The 19694-nt window shown below is 41.5% G+C and overlaps 3 protein-coding genes across 11 annotated transcripts; 1 reads left to right on the plus strand and 2 right to left on the minus strand.

Moving 5' to 3' along the window:
* Window positions 1–398: 398 nt before the first annotated feature.
* nadk2 (NAD kinase 2, mitochondrial) lies at window positions 399–18967 on the plus strand. 9 transcript variants are annotated; one of them, XM_055874799.1, is made up of 12 exons: window positions 399–790; window positions 12000–12088; window positions 12202–12290; window positions 12492–12573; window positions 12757–12840; window positions 13169–13332; window positions 13543–13627; window positions 13871–14014; window positions 14240–14295; window positions 14463–14516; window positions 14608–14731; window positions 17493–18967. In XM_055874799.1, the coding sequence occupies exons 3-12, from the start codon at window positions 12212–12214 to the stop codon at window positions 17698–17700; spliced, it is 1080 nt and encodes a 359-aa protein (XP_055730774.1). In that variant the 5' UTR covers window positions 399–790; window positions 12000–12088; window positions 12202–12211; the 3' UTR covers window positions 17701–18967. The 9 variants fall into 9 exon arrangements, with proteins under 9 accessions (XP_055730774.1, XP_055730765.1, XP_055730766.1 ...); XM_055874790.1 differs by lacking the exon at window positions 399–790 and adding an exon at window positions 9705–11152; XM_055874791.1 differs by lacking the exon at window positions 399–790 and adding an exon at window positions 9707–11152 and having other exon boundaries at window positions 13169–13308.
* LOC129818669 (putative nuclease HARBI1) lies at window positions 2161–3557 on the minus strand. Its single transcript, XM_055874804.1, has 3 exons — window positions 3400–3557; window positions 3007–3118; window positions 2161–2912 (listed from the first exon to the last, which is right to left on the minus strand). Exons 2-3 carry the CDS (start codon window positions 3116–3118, stop codon window positions 2542–2544), a joined length of 483 nt encoding a protein of 160 aa, XP_055730779.1. The 5' UTR covers window positions 3400–3557; the 3' UTR covers window positions 2161–2541.
* LOC129818668 (uncharacterized) lies at window positions 3557–8473 on the minus strand. Its single transcript, XM_055874802.1, has 8 exons — window positions 5124–8473; window positions 4860–5036; window positions 4708–4769; window positions 4539–4625; window positions 4410–4451; window positions 4168–4341; window positions 4052–4088; window positions 3557–3953 (listed from the first exon to the last, which is right to left on the minus strand). The coding sequence occupies exons 1-8, from the start codon at window positions 5224–5226 to the stop codon at window positions 3925–3927; spliced, it is 711 nt and encodes a 236-aa protein (XP_055730777.1). The 5' UTR covers window positions 5227–8473; the 3' UTR covers window positions 3557–3924.
* Window positions 18968–19694: the final 727 nt, after the last annotated feature.

The raw sequence follows: 19694 nt of genomic DNA on the forward strand, positions 1-19694 counted from the left end.
ACAAAGGAAATTAGTCTAGGAAAGGAAACTATAGAGGAGGAGGAGCTTCGCTGACCCTTAGTGTCCGGAAACAATTTAACCATTCATTGTAGTCATTGCACTCTTTAGAGTTGCTATTTTCTCATGTCAATTAACTTGTGACATTCCTAAATTACGCATTAATCAACACATACGATATTCAAGGTTAGCTGAACGTTTCCGACTGGTCTTGGAACTGTGACAATGGGCATCCTGGCCCTGCTTGGCTTGATGGGATATCTACTGATTTCCCCAACACACCCATATATGTACACAATATTTTACATTTTAAAAATGTTTTAAACCCTACGCCAATGACGCCGGTGGATCTCAAAACTGAACTTGGATCCACGTTAAGTTGCAATGATATCCTTCGCCACAGTCGTCTTACGACAGATGCCTCGAACCAGTCATGACTATTCAACAAAACAATATTTCCTTTTCAAGTTTCTTTCCAGCTAATTCCTTAGTTACATGATTGTATAACTAACAGAGTTTTGAAGTTAAGGGTGCAGTATTTATGAAGTTTGGCAATGAGGTCCCCCATGGACCGGCTCGAACATAAAGCCTCCTCCATTCATGCTGCAAATGCATCATTTCCCTCCTTAACTAGCTTTAATAATGTAGTATATATTTTTTTACTTTTACTTAGCCTACTTGACTAGCTAATGCAGCTAGCTAGTTTAGCTCACTCAAACACCTGGCACAGAGAGGGATGCTAGGTTAGCTAGCTGGTTATGCCTATCCAACACTGGAACTCTTCCAAGTCAAGGTAAGCTTTTGGTTTTCTTCATTTATTGCCACCGGGCAGCTGCTACACGGTATACTTCTGACTGTATACTACACTGCATGAATGTAGTGGGTTTACTAACGCATTAGTTCTAGGTTGAGTTCGTAAATTCACTCTGCCTATCTACTCTGATTTTAGAGCACGCTTGCCAGCGCAGTTTAACTGATGAATTCACGAACGCGCAACACCCCTTGAATGTGACCGTAGTTAAAAGAAAAATATTTATAATTAAATTGTTGCCAGCATCACAGTTGCAGTCTAAACATCGTGAAAACAGCATAACCACCTCTGCTAGAGCAAGTAAAATGGTCAGAGTGAGGTGTTCTCTCATTTGTGTCTGGAAGTAGGTAACAAGCTAGCCAGTTAGCTTGGGTGCTTGTCTGCTGTTGTGCCGAGAACGCTCGGAATTTATGAACAGACAATCTGACAACGTTTTGAATTTACTAACAGATAATGTGACAACGCTCTGAATGTACGAACGCCTAGAGCACACACTGGCACTCATGAGTGAATTTATGAACACACCCCTAGCAGCTATGATGTTAATATGGTGACAATGATGTAAGCTGTGTGTAGCAGTTATTATATGTAGGTTTGGCTTGGAAAGGTTTTTTCACCTGGGGCCTGTTGCACAAAACTAGGATAAGGGATTAAGCCAGGATATCTTGGTGATCCTGGCTCAATTGATCCGTAATCCGGTTGCACTAAAGATGGATAGGGGGCAGGAGGATATGTTATGGTATAAATTACCATGGAGATTTATTCTGTGGAGCTAGCCTGCTCCAGACCAGGCTAAATTCCAGGATCTATTTAATCTCATCCCTAATGTCAGTCAGCAGTCACCACAAATGGAAACCAATAGTTATTTCACTGCTCACTATACATTGTTATCACATATAACTAGACCCACTGTCATTATTTAAACGTTTGTGATCATTAATTTCAATGATTTTGGATAATAATTTTTAGATGATGTTGCTATCATTAGATAATTTACAGTTTCCCATAGACTATAAGGCTATATATAAAATGATAGAATATTAGGGCCACAGAGGGGAAAAAAACACAAGTAATAATATTGTAACCAGTTGTTTTAAAGGAGGACAGTTGTTAATGACAGATGTGGGGCATTTCGTGAAATTGTACTTCAGTATGGTTTCATAAACAAAGACATGCTGATGTGCCAGAATATTAAGTATCACATTGTCATAAGTATCAAAACAATATGTAGCTTTTCTGCAGAAAGAACCAGCCTCATAAATTTATGACTTTATCCTTTTTCTTCAGTGTGGCCCTAGTACTCTGTCATATAAACAAATACACATTCCATATGAATATAAAAATACAATGTGTAACATTATGTTCCTTTATTGAATAAGGACAAAACAAAGCAGGTAAACCGTCAGCTCCTTTCGAAACTGAAGTCACAGTGACTCTACAAGATGGAAAGCACAGAATCCAAGCATATTATACAAAATGATACATACACATTCAAAGGTCTGTATATAACACACCCTGCATGTCTGCACACTAAAATAAATGCAGGACAAATCCATACACATCAACTGAACAGACAAATGAATGGATGCAGTAGCCTCCCTGCAGCCTTGTATTACACACAGTATACCGCACAAACATCATAAGAGGCCAAATTCGTAAAAAAACAAACCCAAAAAAACCCAAATTCCTCTGCCACCGCAGGACATATTTAACCAAAATTGAAAGCACACATACTAACTAAAATAATTCAACACATATTGGTCCCTCAGCAGCCGACCACTGTCGTCATCAGGGAAGATTTCCGGATTGTCCCAGTCCATGGCTGGTGGCACTCTGGGGGCCCTCTCCTTCCTCAGGCAGGCCACATTGTGGAGGACAGCACAAGCCACAGTAATATCACATGCCCTAACAGGGCTGACCCTTAATTTGTGAAGGCAGTGAAAGCGTGCCTTCAGGAGGCCAAAGGTCATTTCAACTCTGGCCCTGGTCCTGGCATGGGCATGGTTGTAGGCCTGCTGTGCTTCCTGGGGGTCTGTGAAAGGTGTCAGGAGAAAAGGCTGGCAGCCATACCCCCTGTCTCCCAGCAACACACCAGAGAATTCACCTGTCAACACAAAATCTCATCATTACTACCTCATAAACACAGTGATATTCTTGACACAGCCATGATGGTTATAAATAGGGGTTGTGTGGCTTACCTTGTGATAGGCACTGATAGATTTCAGAGGCCCGAAAGATTCTGGAGTCATGGACTGAGCCAGGCCATTTTGCCACAACATTGCTGATCACACAGTCAGCATTGCAGACCATCTGAAATCATAAGATGAGGAATATTACACCAATCAATGCACATCACTGGCAATGCAGAGTGTTCGTCAATGGACAATATCAAAAAGTTATGTTCACCTGAACATTAATGCTGTGAAAGGATTTCCTATTCACAAAATCGGCCTCATGGGCACCTGAGGGGGCTTTTATCCTTATGTGTGTGCAGTCCACTGCACCAATGACATTGGGGAAACCGGTCACACAAAGTAATGAGTATCCTACTATGTGTTAACAGTTGTCCTGTAATTTGTAGATCCTCTTACCTGTAATCCTATAGAACTCCTCTTTGATGTCAGAGTCTTCTGTGGCCAGGGAAGGAGATGAAGACATCTGCTAATGCTTTGATAGCCAGACACACACTCCTTATTGTGCGGCAAATTGTGGCCTTGTGCAGCTGTTCTGCATCCCCCACTGAGTACAGGAAGGCTCCACTAGCAAAAAAGCGCAAGGCCACACAAACCATTTGCTCCACACTCATTGCATGGCTCCGTGCAGTGCGGTGCTTAATCCTGGAACCCAGTAGTCTGCATAGATACCTGATGCCATCTGCAGAAAACCTGTATCTTTCATATAGATGGTCATCAGGGAAGGCCAGTGGGTCCAACCGGTCCCTGAAGACCCTTTCTCGCCTGAAGGCTCTCCTCAGCACAAGTGCTTCTTCATCCACCACATCTCGCACGAATGGGCATGCCATTGTCAGAGCAGAAAGGAACACACAATTTTGGGCCTTCATATAGGATAGTGGCCACACCTGGTGCTGGGGGGGGTGGGCAAAAGAGGGCGATGCCTTATAACGATGACTTGGTTGTACTGATTGCTGGGAAAATAAAAAAAAACTTAGAAAGATGCCACCGTCCTGTGTGCTCACAATAAGAGCTCATATGTCATGGCTCACTTGACTTTACGAGAATATACCTAATTTTTTATTTTGAGCTGTGTCATCTTCTTGGAGCTGGGGGAGGAAAGAAAAATAATGATTAATACATTTGTGTTACAGTTAGCATACAGTGTACATTGAAGGCATATCTCACCTCCCTCTCAAGTTTTTTTATTTCAAGGTCCAGTTTCCTAATTGTCCTCTTTTTTATTTCGGACTCCAGTGCAAGATTTTCCATCTTTTTCTTCTTGTACTGAATGTCTATGTCTGCCAGTTCTATTTGGTGCCGGAGGTGGTTGCCATACAACTTTCTGATAGCTTGTGAGCTCTGTGAACACAATACAATTAGCGCAGCTGGAATTTGGCAGGATGTGGTGTCCTTTTATTAATACGCACTATGTTGCCAGGCTGGTTTTCCCACTGTATAGCATCTGGGTCCTGTAAAAGAAATTAGATTTTTTAATTTTGATGAGGACTCCTCACCATTGTAGAGTAAATAGTACTTTCACAGTCTTAACATGATACCTCATGCCTTCTGGAATCCAGAGAGATGGTCTCCTCCTCATCATCGTCTCCATCATGTGCTGTTGCTGCTGCACTGGGGCCTTCACCCTATCACATTTAATCGGATTCATATTGAAGCTAGTAGACAAGACATGCCAGGCCTACAGTATGCCTTTGATGGAGTACTCACTGGATCAGCATCGTCTGGTGCTTGTGCTGGTGGCTCTAACAGGAACACAGTGCTGCCAGACACTGCAAGGCAATAGGTAAACCAAAGTCAGACAGTCCAAATTGATTCAATATGAATGTGGTTGTATCCCATGTAGAGATGGAAGGACATACCTTGAATGAAGCGGGTGGCATCTTGGGAGGAACCTATGCTCGTCTCTTTCCCCCTAGGGATCCCCTCTAAGACGGGCCTGCCTTTATTTAGCTCCAAGGCCATGTCCTCTGCTGGGGTAAGGTCAGCCTTTGGTGACCCACCACCCGTGCCTTGTCTGTGGGTATTCTTTTTCACTGCTAAAACAGTACAGACAATGTGTGAGCAGGCACCTTCTGGGTACAATATATGCTTGTGCTTTGTTAAATATTAGTCAGGGACCATACCATTCTGCAGAATGTTCTTGTATTTGATTTTGACCTGCTGCCATGTCCGTTTTGGCCCGTTCATGTTTAATCTACACACACACACACACACACACACACACATTTAATGGAGTCACACTGCAAAAAATTACTTGGTATTTTTGTCTTGTTTTCAGTAAAAATATCAAAAAATTTATCATAACTTTATACAGTGTGATGGAGTTACTTTACACAATTTCACTCATATCTGCAGTGCATTTCAATTAAAAATTTAACCGTTTCATAATTACAGTACAACTGCATTTTTGGAGATGTGAATTAAATATTTGAATTGTAATTGTGATATTTCAGCGGAGCGGTGACTGTGTAATTGTGCACTACTTACGCATTCAGGCGGTCTGCAATACTTTGCCACGCTTTTTCTCTTTGCTTTATCACTGTGGCGGTGTTGCCTTTCTTCTTAATTATATCTTTTACCTCCTCGTATGCCTCCATGAGGATTTGTGCTTCCGACGGGGAAAAGTACGCGGCTCTAGTTGCCATGGTAAATCAGTTAATCTGTGATCTGTGGCGGGGTCTATTTGAGTGAGCCGTGAGCGCGCACCTATCCAGGATTGGTTTCACCTGGCTTAATGAATCCGTGTCTGCTCATCCTGGCTTGGTCTTTGTGCAACCAATTAAGCCTGGACGCACATGTTTTGGCTTCATTGAGCTCAGCTGAGTCATTTATCCCGGATGTCTTAATTCTACTTTTGTGCAACAGGCCCCAGGTCACAAAAAGCTGATGTGTTGTGTACTGATGTCCACAAATGAAGAGAAAAGATGTGCGGAGAGAGCTTAAATGTGAGAAGGAATACAACAATCAAAGGGATCATGTTTTTTTTATGTGGCCACTATGAAAGTGAACTGTGTTTTCAGGGGTGTATTCATTCTGCCGATTCTGTTAAAACGCTTCTTAAATGGAACAAAACATACCAGAATTTGTCCAATAGAAACTCTTGTTTGCAACTGCTGGACTAATGATTACACCCTAGATCAGCTAGACGCAGGCAAGAATGTGCATGGCAGTATTGAATGTGTCAATGTCTGTCACCTTGATTACTCAAATTTCTCTCGACCTGTGCACCTACATTGTAAACTTTCATTAATAGGCTAGGTTGTAGCAACCTCATGATGAGTATAGGGAAAATGTGAGTATCATGTAGTAGCCTAGAACTATCAATGTTACATTGAGCTGGGTGAATGGAATATGAATAACAGTCATCCAATATGCTGTAATAGAAATAAGGCCATGCTCATAAAAAAAACCCGAATTGTCCTCCCTCATCTTAAAAGGCACCAACTGCCACTGAAGTTAATATCTCCTTTTATGTAAGAAAATCATGACCATCATGCTTTTAGGGAAAGAGGATAATTTCTACATGTATTAAACTGAGTTTGACCAATTCCATTCCTCTTGCTTAGGGGATCCGGGGTCCTCCCTGGGATAATTTATGTAGGACTGAAAAGCTCAGTTCTGGTGACTTTTTCAAAGGATTTTCTACACCAACATTTATGAAAATACAATTATGCTGGACACCATCTAAAATCAAATTTCCACCTTCAGAAATGGGCTCAATAATATATTTGTAAAAATGATTTTAACATATTTTAACACATGGTCTATATTATCAAATGTGCTATTAGTGTGATCAGCTGTAACTGTCAATAGTCAAACAAAGCTTAATGCGATGTTTGAGTGAACCCTGAATACAGAAAATTAATGGTAAAGTCGCTTTCGGACACAGTAGAATCCTCTTCAAAACAACTAAGGCATAATCTTATTCTATGGTATTATGGCGGTCTGCAAACATATGTTCGAGGTGCATGACGCCACCTACTGTGTGGGCTGTGTCAGTTTACTGTGCTGGAGTGTGAATTAATTACACTTTGACCATTGCTATGAACGCTAAGCTAACCTTACTGAAACATATCACTCATTGGCCTATCCCTCCGTTCTGGCACAGATCTACTATTCACAGGGATCCTCTCAGAATCGTTCGCCCTTGATCCATTCTTTCTTCACTGCTTCAGCATACGACGCGTGCACTACTCTGACCCTGGCAAACGAAGTATAAATCTTCTATGATATAATGGCGGCCCGCAAACAAACGTTAAAGGTGCATGCCGCCACCAACTGTGCTGGAGTGTGTGGTCAATCACGGTTTACAACATTTCTAAATCCTCCTACCTACCCCAGTACCTCTGAGAAAAAGAAGAAAAAAAGAGACCTACTAACTTCTAATAGACACTCCTCCATACCCAAAATCCTTTCCAAATGCCCCCAACCCTGTATAACCTTCATGACCCTACACTTCAATCTTTCCCTCTCTTCAACATACCTACAACACTATATTAACACATGCTCCACCGTTTCATCGACAATACAATCCAGACAGAAACCATGCACATGGCTTGCCAACCAGATGTAATGACGAGCTCAATCTACAATGTCCTAAGTGCAATCGAGCAAGCACCACCTCTTCCTTCCTAATCTGATCTTTGAATCTTGGTCCACCGAACTTTCTTTGGAGGGCATATAAATTCCGGCCCTTGGACTCAGTCACATCTCTTCTGCCACAATTCTATCAAACTGGCTCTGATCTTACATCTGGCCTCACCTCTACCCAGTGGAACATTAATATCAATTATATCTCGTTTCAAAGCTCTTTTGGCTAACTGGTCTACAATTTAATTCCCTTCCCCACCCGAATGTGCTGGGACCCAGCAGAAATTCACTACTACACCATCTCTCAATTCTCCAAAATAACATGAATACCTCCAATAGTAAGTCACTCCTATTAGATTTACCAGATGATAAGTGATTTAATACAGACAGAGAATCTGAGCATACTATAATTCTAACAGGTTGTATGTCCTCCACCCACTGGAGGGCAACTACTATCGCCAACAGTTCAACTGAGTATACTGACAGTTCATCTGTTAGTCTTCTGCACATCAAATTCAGGAACGTAAACGCCTGCTCCTGTGCGCCCAATATCTGGGTCCTTGGTGCATTCTGTTTCCATTGATCATCCTTGAGATGTTTCTACAACTTGATTGGAGTCCACCTGTGGTAAATTCAATTGATTGGACATGACTTGGAAAGGCACACACCTGTCTATACAAGGTCCCAAAGTTGACAGTGCAGAGCAAAAACCAGCCCATGAGGTCGAAGGAATTGTCCGTAGAGCTGCGAGACATGATTGTGTCAAGGGACAGATTCACCACCTTTTTACACTTTGTCAACATTTCTGACATGACTTTTCCATGTACAGTGGCAAGGAAAAGTACCCTTTAGAAATACCTGGATTTCTGCATAAAATTGGTCATAAAATTTGATCTGACTTTCATCTAGGTCACAACAATAGACAGTCTGCTTAAACTAATAACACACAAACAATTATACGTTTTCATGTCTTTATTGAACACACCGTGTAAACATTCACAGTGCATGGTGGGAAAAGTATGTGAACCCTTGGATTTAATAACTGGTTGACCCTCCTTTGGCAGCAATAACCTCAACCAAATGTTTTCTGTAGTTGCGGACCTGACCTGCACAACGGTCAGGAGTAATTTTGGACCATTCCTCTTTGCAAAACTGTTTCAGTTCAGAAATATTCTTGGGCTGTCTGGTGTGAACTGCTCTCTTGAGGTCATGCCACAGCATCTCAATCAGGTTGAGGTCAGGACTCTGACTGGGCCACTCCAGTGGCCACTCCTTTTTTCATTGAAGATAGCAAGCTGTCCAAGCCCTGAGGCAGCCCCAAACCATGATGCTCCCGCCGCCATACTTTACAGTTGGGATGCTGTGCCTTTTTTTTTCTCCACACATAGTGTTGCGTGTTCCTTCCAAACAACTCAACTGTAGTTTCATCTGCCCATAGAATATTTTGCCAGTAGCGCTGTGGAACATCCAGGTGCTCTTTTCCGAACTTCAGACGTGTAGCAATGTTTTTTTTTGGACAGCAGTGGCTTCTTCCGTGGTGTCTTCCCATGAACACCATTCTTGTTTAGTGTTTTACGTATCATAGACTCATCAACAGATGTTAGCATGTTCCAGAGATTTCTGTAAGTCTTTAGCTGACACTACAGGATTCTTCTTAACCTCATTGAGCATTTCTCCATTTATAGACAATTTGTCTTACTGTGGACTGATTACCAGGTTATTGCAAGTCAACAATTCTTTATCTTAGGTCTTCTGAGAACTCTTTTGTTTGAGGCATGGTTCACATCAGGCAATGTGTTTTGTGAATAGCATACTCAAACTTTGTGTGTTTTTATAGGGCAAAGCAGCTCTAACCAACATCTCCAATCTCATCTCATTGATTGGACTCCCGGTTAGCTGACTCCTGACTCCTATTAGGTTTTGGATAAGTCATTAGCCTGGGGCTTCACATACTTTTCCCAAACTACACTGTGAATGTATACATGATGCATTCATTATAGACAAGAAAAATGCAAAAATGTGTTATTAGTGTAAGCACACTATGTTTGTCTATTGTTGTGACTTAGATGAAGATCAGATCAAATTTGATGACCAATTTATGTAGAAATCCAGGTATTTCCAAAGGGTTCAGATAGTTTTTCTTGCAACTGTATATTGCTCATTGAACCATAGACCCAAATGTTGGTGCTTAGAAACCCTCCCCGTGGGCTGCCCATACAGAAACAACTGTATGTTATCGGCGACTTCGTTCTTCGAGAAGACTTCGCCACTGACAACTTTAACCCCCCAGTCAATCGACCATCTTTCAACATCCACTATAGCTTGTTGAATAGATTTGATCACGAGTTTCCTTCCACCCTCCAAATAGCGCCACCATCAGCATATAGCGAAACTCCAATACCCCTACCTACATTCGAAAACACATCGTTAATCATAATGTCGAACAAAATAATACTGATAGCACTGGCGATGATGTATAATAAGAAGCACCACTCTATTTAGAGAACAATGCTCCGGCTCCACCCATGAAAAGCACGTTGTACGTAATAAAATATGCCTGCGACCGCTTTCAACAAACGTGCGTGCGTTACGTGCATCAAAGATGGTGTCGTAGGAACTGGGTACTGTTGTTCTAGAAGTCATCTGAGTCTCAAATAGCTACATGCATGTATTTAGTTCCTTGGGGCTGCTTAGAGTAAATAAGTATGATCAAACTGATGTTTGCAGGATACAAAAAAAAAGGTGAAAGGTACATGCAGAGAGGGTCGTTAGCAAGGAACTTAGCTTGAGGCATGTTAGCTAGCTAACTATGTGTAAGGTTGCTGTGTTTTGAACTGACCTGTGTGGTGTGTTGAGATTTGACCGATTGGAGGCTAGCTATCGTCAGCTAACTTAGACCGCTCTATCTAGCTGGATCAGAGCGCGCGTGACCTTCTTTGCTCACATTACATAGTTATCTGGCAAAGGTTACTGTAGTTAGCCAAAACAAAAGTCGCTAGCTGCCTTGCTTGCTTGCTCGTGAAAGTGAAGAGCGCGGACTATAGATAAGGTGATTTGTTTTTAAGCTTCTACAGTAGCGGACTTGCTAAACTTGCTAGGGCGTGCTTTGTCAATTCAGAACTACGCTAGGTGAGAGTGGTCTCGCAGCATCTGGATTCAACGAGTTTAGTGTGTATGAATGAATGGACCCAAGTCAAACAGCTGGGAGGAAGCTCAAGCTTACATTGCCGACATTGGGTTACCACCGAATTGACCAACGACTACATTAAAGGGGACCAACAACGAATAACTTTTGATTGTCTTTTTTTAAATTTTATTTTTACCATTTACAAAAATGACTTACCGAGCCTTTATAAACTTTCTGTGCCTTGGGAATCGAGCTGTCACTATTTTAAATAGGAGCTCAGGTCACATCCAGATGGGGATACGAAATATTGCATCACAGGCTGAAAGTGGTTTCAACCCTGCGAAAGTTGCTGTGGTGACAAAGATGACAAGATATGAATTCGAGCAGCAAAGATATCGCTTTTCAGAGCTCTCAGAAGAGGACTTAAAACAGCTGGTAAGGGAATGTGGGGGAAAAGTATGGTACTTGCCAGTGGTGTAAAAATAGTTGAAAGTACTACTTGAGTTGTTTTGGTGGGTATTTGTACTTTACTATTTATATTTGACAACTTTTACTGAGCTACATTCCTAAAGGAAATTATCTACGTTTTACTCCATACATTTTCCCTGACACCCGTTACATTTTGAATGCTTAGTAGGACTGGATAATGGTCCAATTCACACACTTATCAACAGAACATCCGTACTGCTTCTGAAGTGGTGGATTCACTAAACACACATGCTTCGTTTGTAAATTATGTCTGTGTGCCCCTGGCTATCCATACATTTGTTTTTAAATGGTGACGTCTTGTTTACTTAATATAAAGAATGTGGTATTATTTATTATTTTGACACTTAAGTATATTTTAGTAATACATTTACTTTTGATACTTAACTTCATACTCTATATTTAAATCAAATTACTGTTAGACTCTTACTCAAGTATTATTTTACTGGGTGATGTTTACTGGAGTAATTTTCTATAGTATCTTTTACTTTTGCTCAATTATGACAATTGGGTACTTTTTCCACCACTAGTACTTGCTCTCAAACTCACTTATTTTTAAATGTGTTCATCCTTGACAGTAAAACACCCCCTGAATAACTAGGCATCGGCACACACTAGTTTTCCTTTCAGTTCAGACAGACCCATAGATCTTTGCTGGTGATGGACAGATATTTATATTGCAGGATGTCAGATTACTTTCTCAATGTTGTGAGTTATATAATAATCCTCACCAGAGCCTTGATGTCTTTGCTGTGATTTAAAATTGTGATAATATGAGTTGTTGTGCTTGTTACAGCTTGCATTGAAGGGCTCCAGCTACCTTGGGCTTCTGGAGAGACACAACATCCATACCCGCAATGTGGAACACATTGTGGAGAGTCTACAGTAAGATGATGAGATTCTATTCAAGGATATTGTTGTGATTTACTGTATACAAGCAGTCATGAAGTTGTAACGTGACCACAACCCTAACCTTTGTGTCTTTCTGTTCCCTCTAGGAAAGAGGGGATGGAGGTGCGTGTGGTGAAGAGAGGGCAATATGATGAAGAAACAGTGCGATGGGCAGATGCTATTATCTCTGCAGGGGGTAAGTTTTCTACCTTTTTTAAGAGTTTGAGAAAAGTAGCTGATAATTTACATGGTCACTTTCCCACAGTGGTACAAAACAATCCCAATTGTAAGTCAGTGCTCAGAGAATACGAAGGTTCAGCTCAACCCATGAATAGGCCTATTTCACCCAGAAACCTTGCTGTCATTAGCTCTGACCCCCTCCTGTTCCTTTTGTTAGGGGATGGGACTATGCTACTTGTCGCCAGTAAGGTTTTCAATAAAGACCAACCCGTTCTTGGAGTTAACACTGACCCTGAAAGGTAAGAACTCACAACAAAAGGGGTTAATGAAAATAAAGTGGTGGGTTGGGGAATTCCCTGTGGTGAATTTCAACATTTTGTTAAATGGAATGAGGGGGGGGGGGGGGGGGGGGGGGTTGCTTTATCTAGTTTGAGGGGGAAAAGTGCTCCTATTAAAGCAGTCTTTTTTTGCTTTACATGAAGGTCAGAGGGACACCTGTGCCTGCCTGTGCGTTACACACATGCCTTCCCTGAGGCACTACAAAAACTCCGCCGTGGTCAGTTCAGGTGGGTGTTTCCCTTTCACTTCCCTGGCTAGAATACTGCTGTAAGGAAAGCTATGTTTACTCGTGAAGAATACTCAGATCTTTTTGCCACACTTTCCCAGGTCTTTTCAGAATTCCTGGTCTTACTACACTGCCCTCTGGTGTTACTGTTGCTGAACTGTAAGACATTCGTTTCTGATTCCAGGAACAGTAATGCCTAATAATATCATAGCATTTTTCACCACCACCCTTTTCTTTCTCCATATGTTCCTCTCCCTGCCTACAACACACTACTACTTAACTCCACTGATTCAATTCCCTCTCAACCCCTCCCCCTATACGTTCTGCAGGTGGCAGTGGCGGCAGAGGATCCGTCTACACCTGGAGGGCACAGGGATCAACCCCACCCCAGTGGACCTACATGAACAGCAGCTCAGTCTGGAGCAACACAACCAGGCCCACCGCATCACCCTCATGGAGGCCCAGCGCAGTACGGCCCCTCGGCCTCCTATGTGTACCTTGCTCAGTCTCTTTGTCTGTCTGTCTGGGCCTTTAGAGATAATCAAAGACTAATTGAATGGAGGGGGCACTGTCTTGAATGATTAACATGTCTTCTGGTCTGTTGTTTTTGTTCTGGTATTAATTCACACTTATTTTCATGTGATTTGTCAAAAAGCTCTTTTCTACCAGTTCCTCTATTCATTCAGTTGTTTATTTGATACAGGCGAGGCTTGCAGCTTATCCAAGCCCTACCTACTCCCTGTCAGAGGACTGAATGAGATCTTCATTGGGGAATCTCTCTCCTCCAGGTACCCTTGCCATGGTTTGGTTTGATGACATCTTGACCCCCCCCCCCCCCAAACATGAATGCCTGTTTTGCTGCTTATCGCTGCATGTTTCCCCCTTCATTAACCCTCCTCTGTACTACTTGGTAAGCTGTCATTGTAAATAAGAATTTGTTCTTAACTGACTTGCCTAGGTAAATATAAATACTACCACCCCCACCCATTTCTCCATGCACTCATTGGTGGATCTCTGTCCGTCACTCACAGGGTGAAGTATAAATCCTTCAAACCTCATCTCACCCTCTCGCTCCATAGGGCTTCCTACTATGAGATCTCTGTGGACGATGGACCGTGGGAGAAGCAGAAGAGCTCTGGACTTAGCATCTGCACTGGGACTGGATCTAAAGCCTGGTACACTAAGCTCCAACATATTTATCTTTTTATTTTTTACCTACGTTGGTGTTTGCCAATTAGTGGTCCTGGAAGTCCACTTTGAATGTTACTTCTTGTTCATGGTAGTTCTAAAAAAAAATGTCAAAAAAAATTCTCAATCAGGAAAAATTATGATTTTAACTGACAGCACAGCTTTTAGTAGAATGTTTGTTTCATGAGACTCGTTCTTGTGTGTTTTCACAGGTCTTACAATATCAACAAACTGGTTGAACAGGCTGTGGGAGAAGTCTTAAGAATAGGTATGTGGACTCCAACCTTTCTTTATGAAAACACAAATCCACATGATTATTGGTGTTCTTAAATCTGTGTGTAAATGGAATTACAGCTGGAAATTTGAGACAATCAATGATTTGGAGAGAACCTGTTTACTACACTGACAGTGATTGAGTCCTCTGTATCTTCCCAGGAAAGGCACAAATGGGTCTTGATATTCCACTGAGTCAGGAATTGGTTGAAAAGGGTGAGTTCCAAAAGATGTACAGCTGAATGTGTGGATGGATGAATGCTCAAGGAAAATGTGTATACATGAATTGCACAATATCTTTTGTCAGTGACTGATGAATACAACAAGTCTCTGGTGTTTGGGCCGGAGGAAGGCAGAATGATCTTCAGCATCAGAGAGCCCATAGTCAACAGAGTATTCTCCAGCAGTCGCCAAAGAGGCTTTGCCAACAGGTCCGTTCTATCTACAGTGCCTTAGTATTCACATCCCTTGACTTTTTCCAAATTTTCTTGTGTTACAGCCTGAATTTAAAATGGGATTAAATTGAGATTTTGTGTCACTGGCCTACACACTGTTTTTACTTTTAATAATGAATTAAAAATGAAAAGTAGAAATGTTTTGAGTCGGTAAGTATTCAACACCTTTTGTTATGGAAAGCCTAAATACGTTCAGAAATGCGTTTCTTAACAAGTCGCATAATAAGTTGCATGGACTCTGTGTGCAGTAATAGTGTTTAGAATGACCACCTCATCTCTGTACCCCACACAAAATTATCTTTAAGTTATTAATTACACTTTGGATGCAGTATCAATACACCCAGTCACTACAAAGACACAAATTTTTCCTAACTCAGTTGTCGGGGAGGAAGGAAACCGCTTGGTGATTTCAACATGCGACCAATGGTGACTTTAAAACAGTTAGAGTTTAATGGCTGTGGTAGGACAAAACTGAGGATGTATCAACAATGTTGTTACTCCACAATAATAACCTAAATGACAGAGTGAAAAGAAGGACGCCTGTACAGAATACAAATATTCTAAAACATGCATCCTATTTGCAATAAGGCACTAAAGTAAAACTTTAAAGAAATTAACTTTGTCAGAAATAGACTGGGAGACAAATTCACCTTTTTAGCAGGACAATAACCTAAAACACAAGGCCAAACAGTCATTGCCAAAGTTTTGAGAATGACACAAATATTAATTTAATGACACAAATGATAAGTCTGCTGCCTCAATTTGTATGATGGCAATTTGCATATACTCCAGAAAGTTATGAAGCGTGATCAGGTGAATTGCCGTTAATTGCAAAGTTCCTCTTTGCCATGCAAATGAACTGAATCTGAAAAAAACATTTCCACTGCATTTCAGCCCTGCCACAAAAGGACCAGCTGACATGTCAGTGATTCTCTCGTTAACACAGGTGTGAGTGTTGACAAGGCTGGAGATCACTCTGTCATGCTGATTGAGTTCGAATAACAGACTGGAAGCTTCAAAAGGAGGGTGGTCCTTGGAATCATTGTTCTTCCGCTGTCAACCATGGTTACCTGCAAGGAAACACGTGCCGTCATCATTGCTTTGCACAAAAAATGGCTTCACAGGCAAGGATATTGCTGCAAGTAAGATTGCACCTAAATCAACCATTTATAGGATCATCAAGAACTTCTAGGAGAGCGGTTCAAATGTTGTTAAGGCTTCAGGGTGCCCAAGAAAGTCCAGCAAGCGCCAGGGACCGTCTCCTATAGTTGTTTCAGCTGCGGGATTGGGGCACCACCAGTACAGAGCTTGCTCAGGAATGGCAGCAGGCAGGTGTGAGTGCATCTGCACACACAGTGAGGCGAAGACTTTTGGAGGATGCCCTGGTGTCAAGAAAGGCAGAAAAGAAGCCACTTCTCGCCAGGGAAAAACATCATTGATAGACTGATATTCTGCAAAAGGAACAGGGTTTGAACTGCTGAGGACTGGGGTAAAGTAATTTTCTCTGATGAATCCCCTTTCTGATTGTTTGGGGCATCCGGAAAAAAAGGTTGTCCGGAGAAGAAAAGGTGAGCGCTACCATCAGTCCTGTCATGCCAACAGTAAAGCATCCTGAGACCATTAATGTGAGGGGTTGCTTCTCAGCCAAGGGAGTGGGCTCACTCACAATTTTGCCTAATAACACAGCCATGAATAAAGAATGGTACCAACACATCCTTCGAGAGCAACTTCTCCCAACCATCCAGGAACAGTTTGGTGACGAACAATGCCTTTTCCAGCATGATGGAGCACCTTGCCATAAGGCAAAAGTGATAACTAAGTGGCTTGGGGAACAAAACGTCGATATTTTGGGTCCCAAGTCCAGGAAACTCCCCAGCCCTTAATCCCATTGAGAACTTGTGGTCAATTCTCAAGAGGCAGGTGGACAAACAAAACCCCACAAATTCTGACAAACTCCAAGCATTGATTATGCAAGAATGAGCTGCCATCAGTCAGGATGTGGCCCAGAAGTTAATTGACAGCATGCCAGGGCGGATTGCAGAGGTCTTGAAAAAGAAGGGTCAACACTGCAAATATTGACTCTTTGCATCAACTTAATGTAATTGTCAATAAAAGCCTTTGACACTTATGAAATGCTTATAATTATACTTCAGTATTCCATAGTAACATCTGACAAAAATATCTAAAGACACTGAAACGGCAAACTCTTTGGAAATTAATATTTGTGTCGTTCTCAAAACTTTTGGCCACGACTATAGACTGGAGTTGCTTACCCAGATGACATTGAATGTTCCTGAATGGCGTAGTTCCAGTTTTGACTTTTAAATCGGCTTGAAATTATGGCAAGACTTAAATGGCTGTAGTAATGATCAACAACCAACTTGACAGAGCTTTAAGAATTTAAAAAAATGATGTGCAAATAATGTACAATTCAGGTGTGGAACACTCTGACTTACCCAGAAGGACTCCCAGCTGTAATCGCTGCCAAAGGTGATTCTAACATGTATTGACTCGGGTGTGAATACTCCCAGTATGTAAATTAGATTTCTGTATTTCATTTTCAATAAATACGCAAAAAGAAACATGTTTTCACTTTGTCATTATGGGGTATTGTGTGTAGATGGGTGGGGGAAATAATTGAATCCATTTTGAATTCATGCTGTAACACAAATGTGGAATAAGTCAAGGGGTATGCATACTTTCTGAAGGCACATTGCCCGTTCTTCTTGTCTTGCAGTGGGGTACAAGAAACCTTTTTTTTATTTAGATTTTTTTTTAAATATATAATTTGGGTTTTGGTCTTCAGGGTGTGTGTGCGCTCGCGGTGCTGGGACGCGTGCATGGTGGTGGACGGCGGGACTTCTTTTGAGTTCAACGACGGTGCCATAGCAACAATCACCATGAACGAGGAGGACCAGCTCCGGACTGTTCTCCTTGAAAACTGACCGGCCAACCATCCTTACTGAGCTCACAGTGGACTAAACAGCAGTGATCTATGAAGGAAGCAGGGAGGACAGGCTAGTCTCATGCATTATTAGGACCTGTGAACTTGATGCGACTATCACATCCTCCCCTTGTAGCTTTTTGGAGTTTGGCAGAATGATATTTAGGCTATATTCACAAATGTGTTCTTTACTTTTGCATTGGTGTTGGCTGTATTAGTTACATTTGGGTTTTATTTAGCTTTTTGTCTCAATTTGATTTATCCAATATCTTCACACGCTTACCGGGCCAGCAGAAATTAGTGTAATTATGCAGTATTTGCAACTTTTTTCACAATACAATTACTTACAGCAGCCTGGCGTTATTCAATTATTCGTCTTGCTCCATTATGGATTGTTAGTTTCACAAGTTTTGAGTTTGCTTAAGAGACGGTATAGGCAGCTGTGAGTGACTTTGCCGTGGCCATTTTATCATTGCCAAACACTACCCAAATCAATCCTCTCCACCCATTGCTATATAATTCAAAACTGAGGGACAGAGCGAGCCCACGTAACATACCATTTCTTACAGAATGTCATGTTATAATAACTGGATGTGCTGCCATCATTAGTTTATTTTATATATACATTTATATTTTGGGAGTTTTTCAGACCATGCCAATTACTATTGGGAAAAAATGTAATGTGTTGGTGGACAAATTCTGATTTTAAAAAATTTATAACTTTTTAAATTCCATTTGGCTGATTAAAAAAATATATTTTCTAGGTCTTTTGAGCTGCTTGGCTTCGAACACTGATTGTGTTGGGGAGTGGGAGTAGAATATGAAAAATCAAATGCACCAAGATCAAAACCTGAAAGCATTGTATTGCTCAACAGGTCAGGGCCTCGAGGGTCTTCACCTCAACTTTGACAAACCAAGAAAACAGTGCCTGGGCCTGAAACTGCAAAATACTCATATTTGCTTCCAGTGTTCATCAAGGGGTCATTTGGAAAATGCCCAGGAGTTAAGAGGGATAGTTTTAGTTATGAATCACACATTGTGTAAGCTTAATATGCAGAAGGGAGCGATGTCTAAATCCTTGTGTTGTGAAACCTGCCATGTGAACTGTATGTGGGCTACTTTCTGTGGCTCTAGTTCTGCATCTGAAATGACTGTCTATGCTCCTTATGGTGCCAGGTCATGAAACTACACTGAACAAAAACATTTACGCAACATGTGAAGTGCTGCTCCCATGTTTCATGAGCTGAAATAAAAGATCCAGAAATGTTCTATATGTACAAAAAGCTTATTTTTCTGAAATGTTGTGTACAACTTTGATTACATCCCAGTTAGTGAGCATTTCATCATTTGTCAAGACAATCCAGGCAGTTGACAGATGTGGCATATCAGGAGGCTGATACTAAAATATTAGTATCATTACACAGTTGCACCTTGTGCTGGGGGACAATAAAAGAGCACTCTAAAATGTGCAGTTTTGTCACAACACACAATGCCACAGATGTCTCAAGTTTTGAGGGACTGTGCAATTGGCATGCTGATTGCAGGAATGTCCACCAGAGAATTGAATGTTAATTTCTCTACCATAAGCTACCTCCAATGTAGTTTTAGACAATTTGGCAGTACAGCCAACCGGCCTCACAATCGCAGACCATGTTTAACCACGCCAGCCCAGGACCTCCACATCCAGCTTCTTCACCTGCGGGCTCGTCAGAGGGTGGGCAGGGATGCTGAAGAGTATTTCTGTCAGTTATAAAGCTTATTTGTGGGGAAAAAACAATTCTGATTGGTTGGGCCTGGCTCACAAGTGTGTGGGCCTATGCCAATCCATAGATTAGGGCCTTATGAATTTATTTCAATTTACTGATTTCCTTACATCTTTAACTCAGTAAAATCTTTGAAAAGGTTGCATTTATATTTTTGTTCAGTATACAACACAGGAGGCATTTGTCTGACTATTAAATTGTGTGAAATCAAAACATGATCACAGAACTCTTT

Source organism: Salvelinus fontinalis, chromosome 21 (assembly GCF_029448725.1).
Source record: "Salvelinus fontinalis isolate EN_2023a chromosome 21, ASM2944872v1, whole genome shotgun sequence".
In the NCBI taxonomy this organism is placed as follows: Eukaryota; Metazoa; Chordata; class Actinopteri; order Salmoniformes; family Salmonidae; genus Salvelinus; species Salvelinus fontinalis.

What these genes read in the sequence shown, in the direction of transcription:
- nadk2 (XM_055874790.1), top strand. Translation starts at nt 10,925, where the DNA reads ATGACTTACCGAGCCTTTATAAACTTTCTGTGCCTTGGGAATCGAGCT. An exon ending in CTCCGCCGTGGTCAGTTCAG is followed by an intron (nt 12,841 to 13,168) that starts GTGGGTGTTTCC and finishes TACGTTCTGCAG; the next exon opens with GTGGCAGTGGCGGCAGAGGA. An exon ending in GGGGAATCTCTCTCCTCCAG is followed by an intron (nt 13,628 to 13,870) that starts GTACCCTTGCCA and finishes CGTCACTCACAG; the next exon opens with GGTGAAGTATAAATCCTTCA.
- LOC129818669 (XM_055874804.1), bottom strand. Translation starts at nt 3,118, where the DNA reads ATGGTCTGCAATGCTGACTGTGTGATCAGCAATGTTGTGGCAAAATGG. An exon ending in CTATCAGTGCCTATCACAAG is followed by an intron (nt 2,913 to 3,006) that starts GTAAGCCACACA and finishes TTGTGTTGACAG; the next exon opens with GTGAATTCTCTGGTGTGTTG.
- LOC129818668 (XM_055874802.1), bottom strand. Translation starts at nt 5,226, where the DNA reads ATGTGTGTGTGTGTGTGTGTGTGTGTGTGTAGATTAAACATGAACGGG. An exon ending in CACCAGACGATGCTGATCCA is followed by an intron (nt 4,626 to 4,707) that starts GTGAGTACTCCA and finishes TAAATGTGATAG; the next exon opens with GGTGAAGGCCCCAGTGCAGC. An exon ending in TGGATTCCAGAAGGCATGAG is followed by an intron (nt 4,452 to 4,538) that starts GTATCATGTTAA and finishes TTTCTTTTACAG; the next exon opens with GACCCAGATGCTATACAGTG.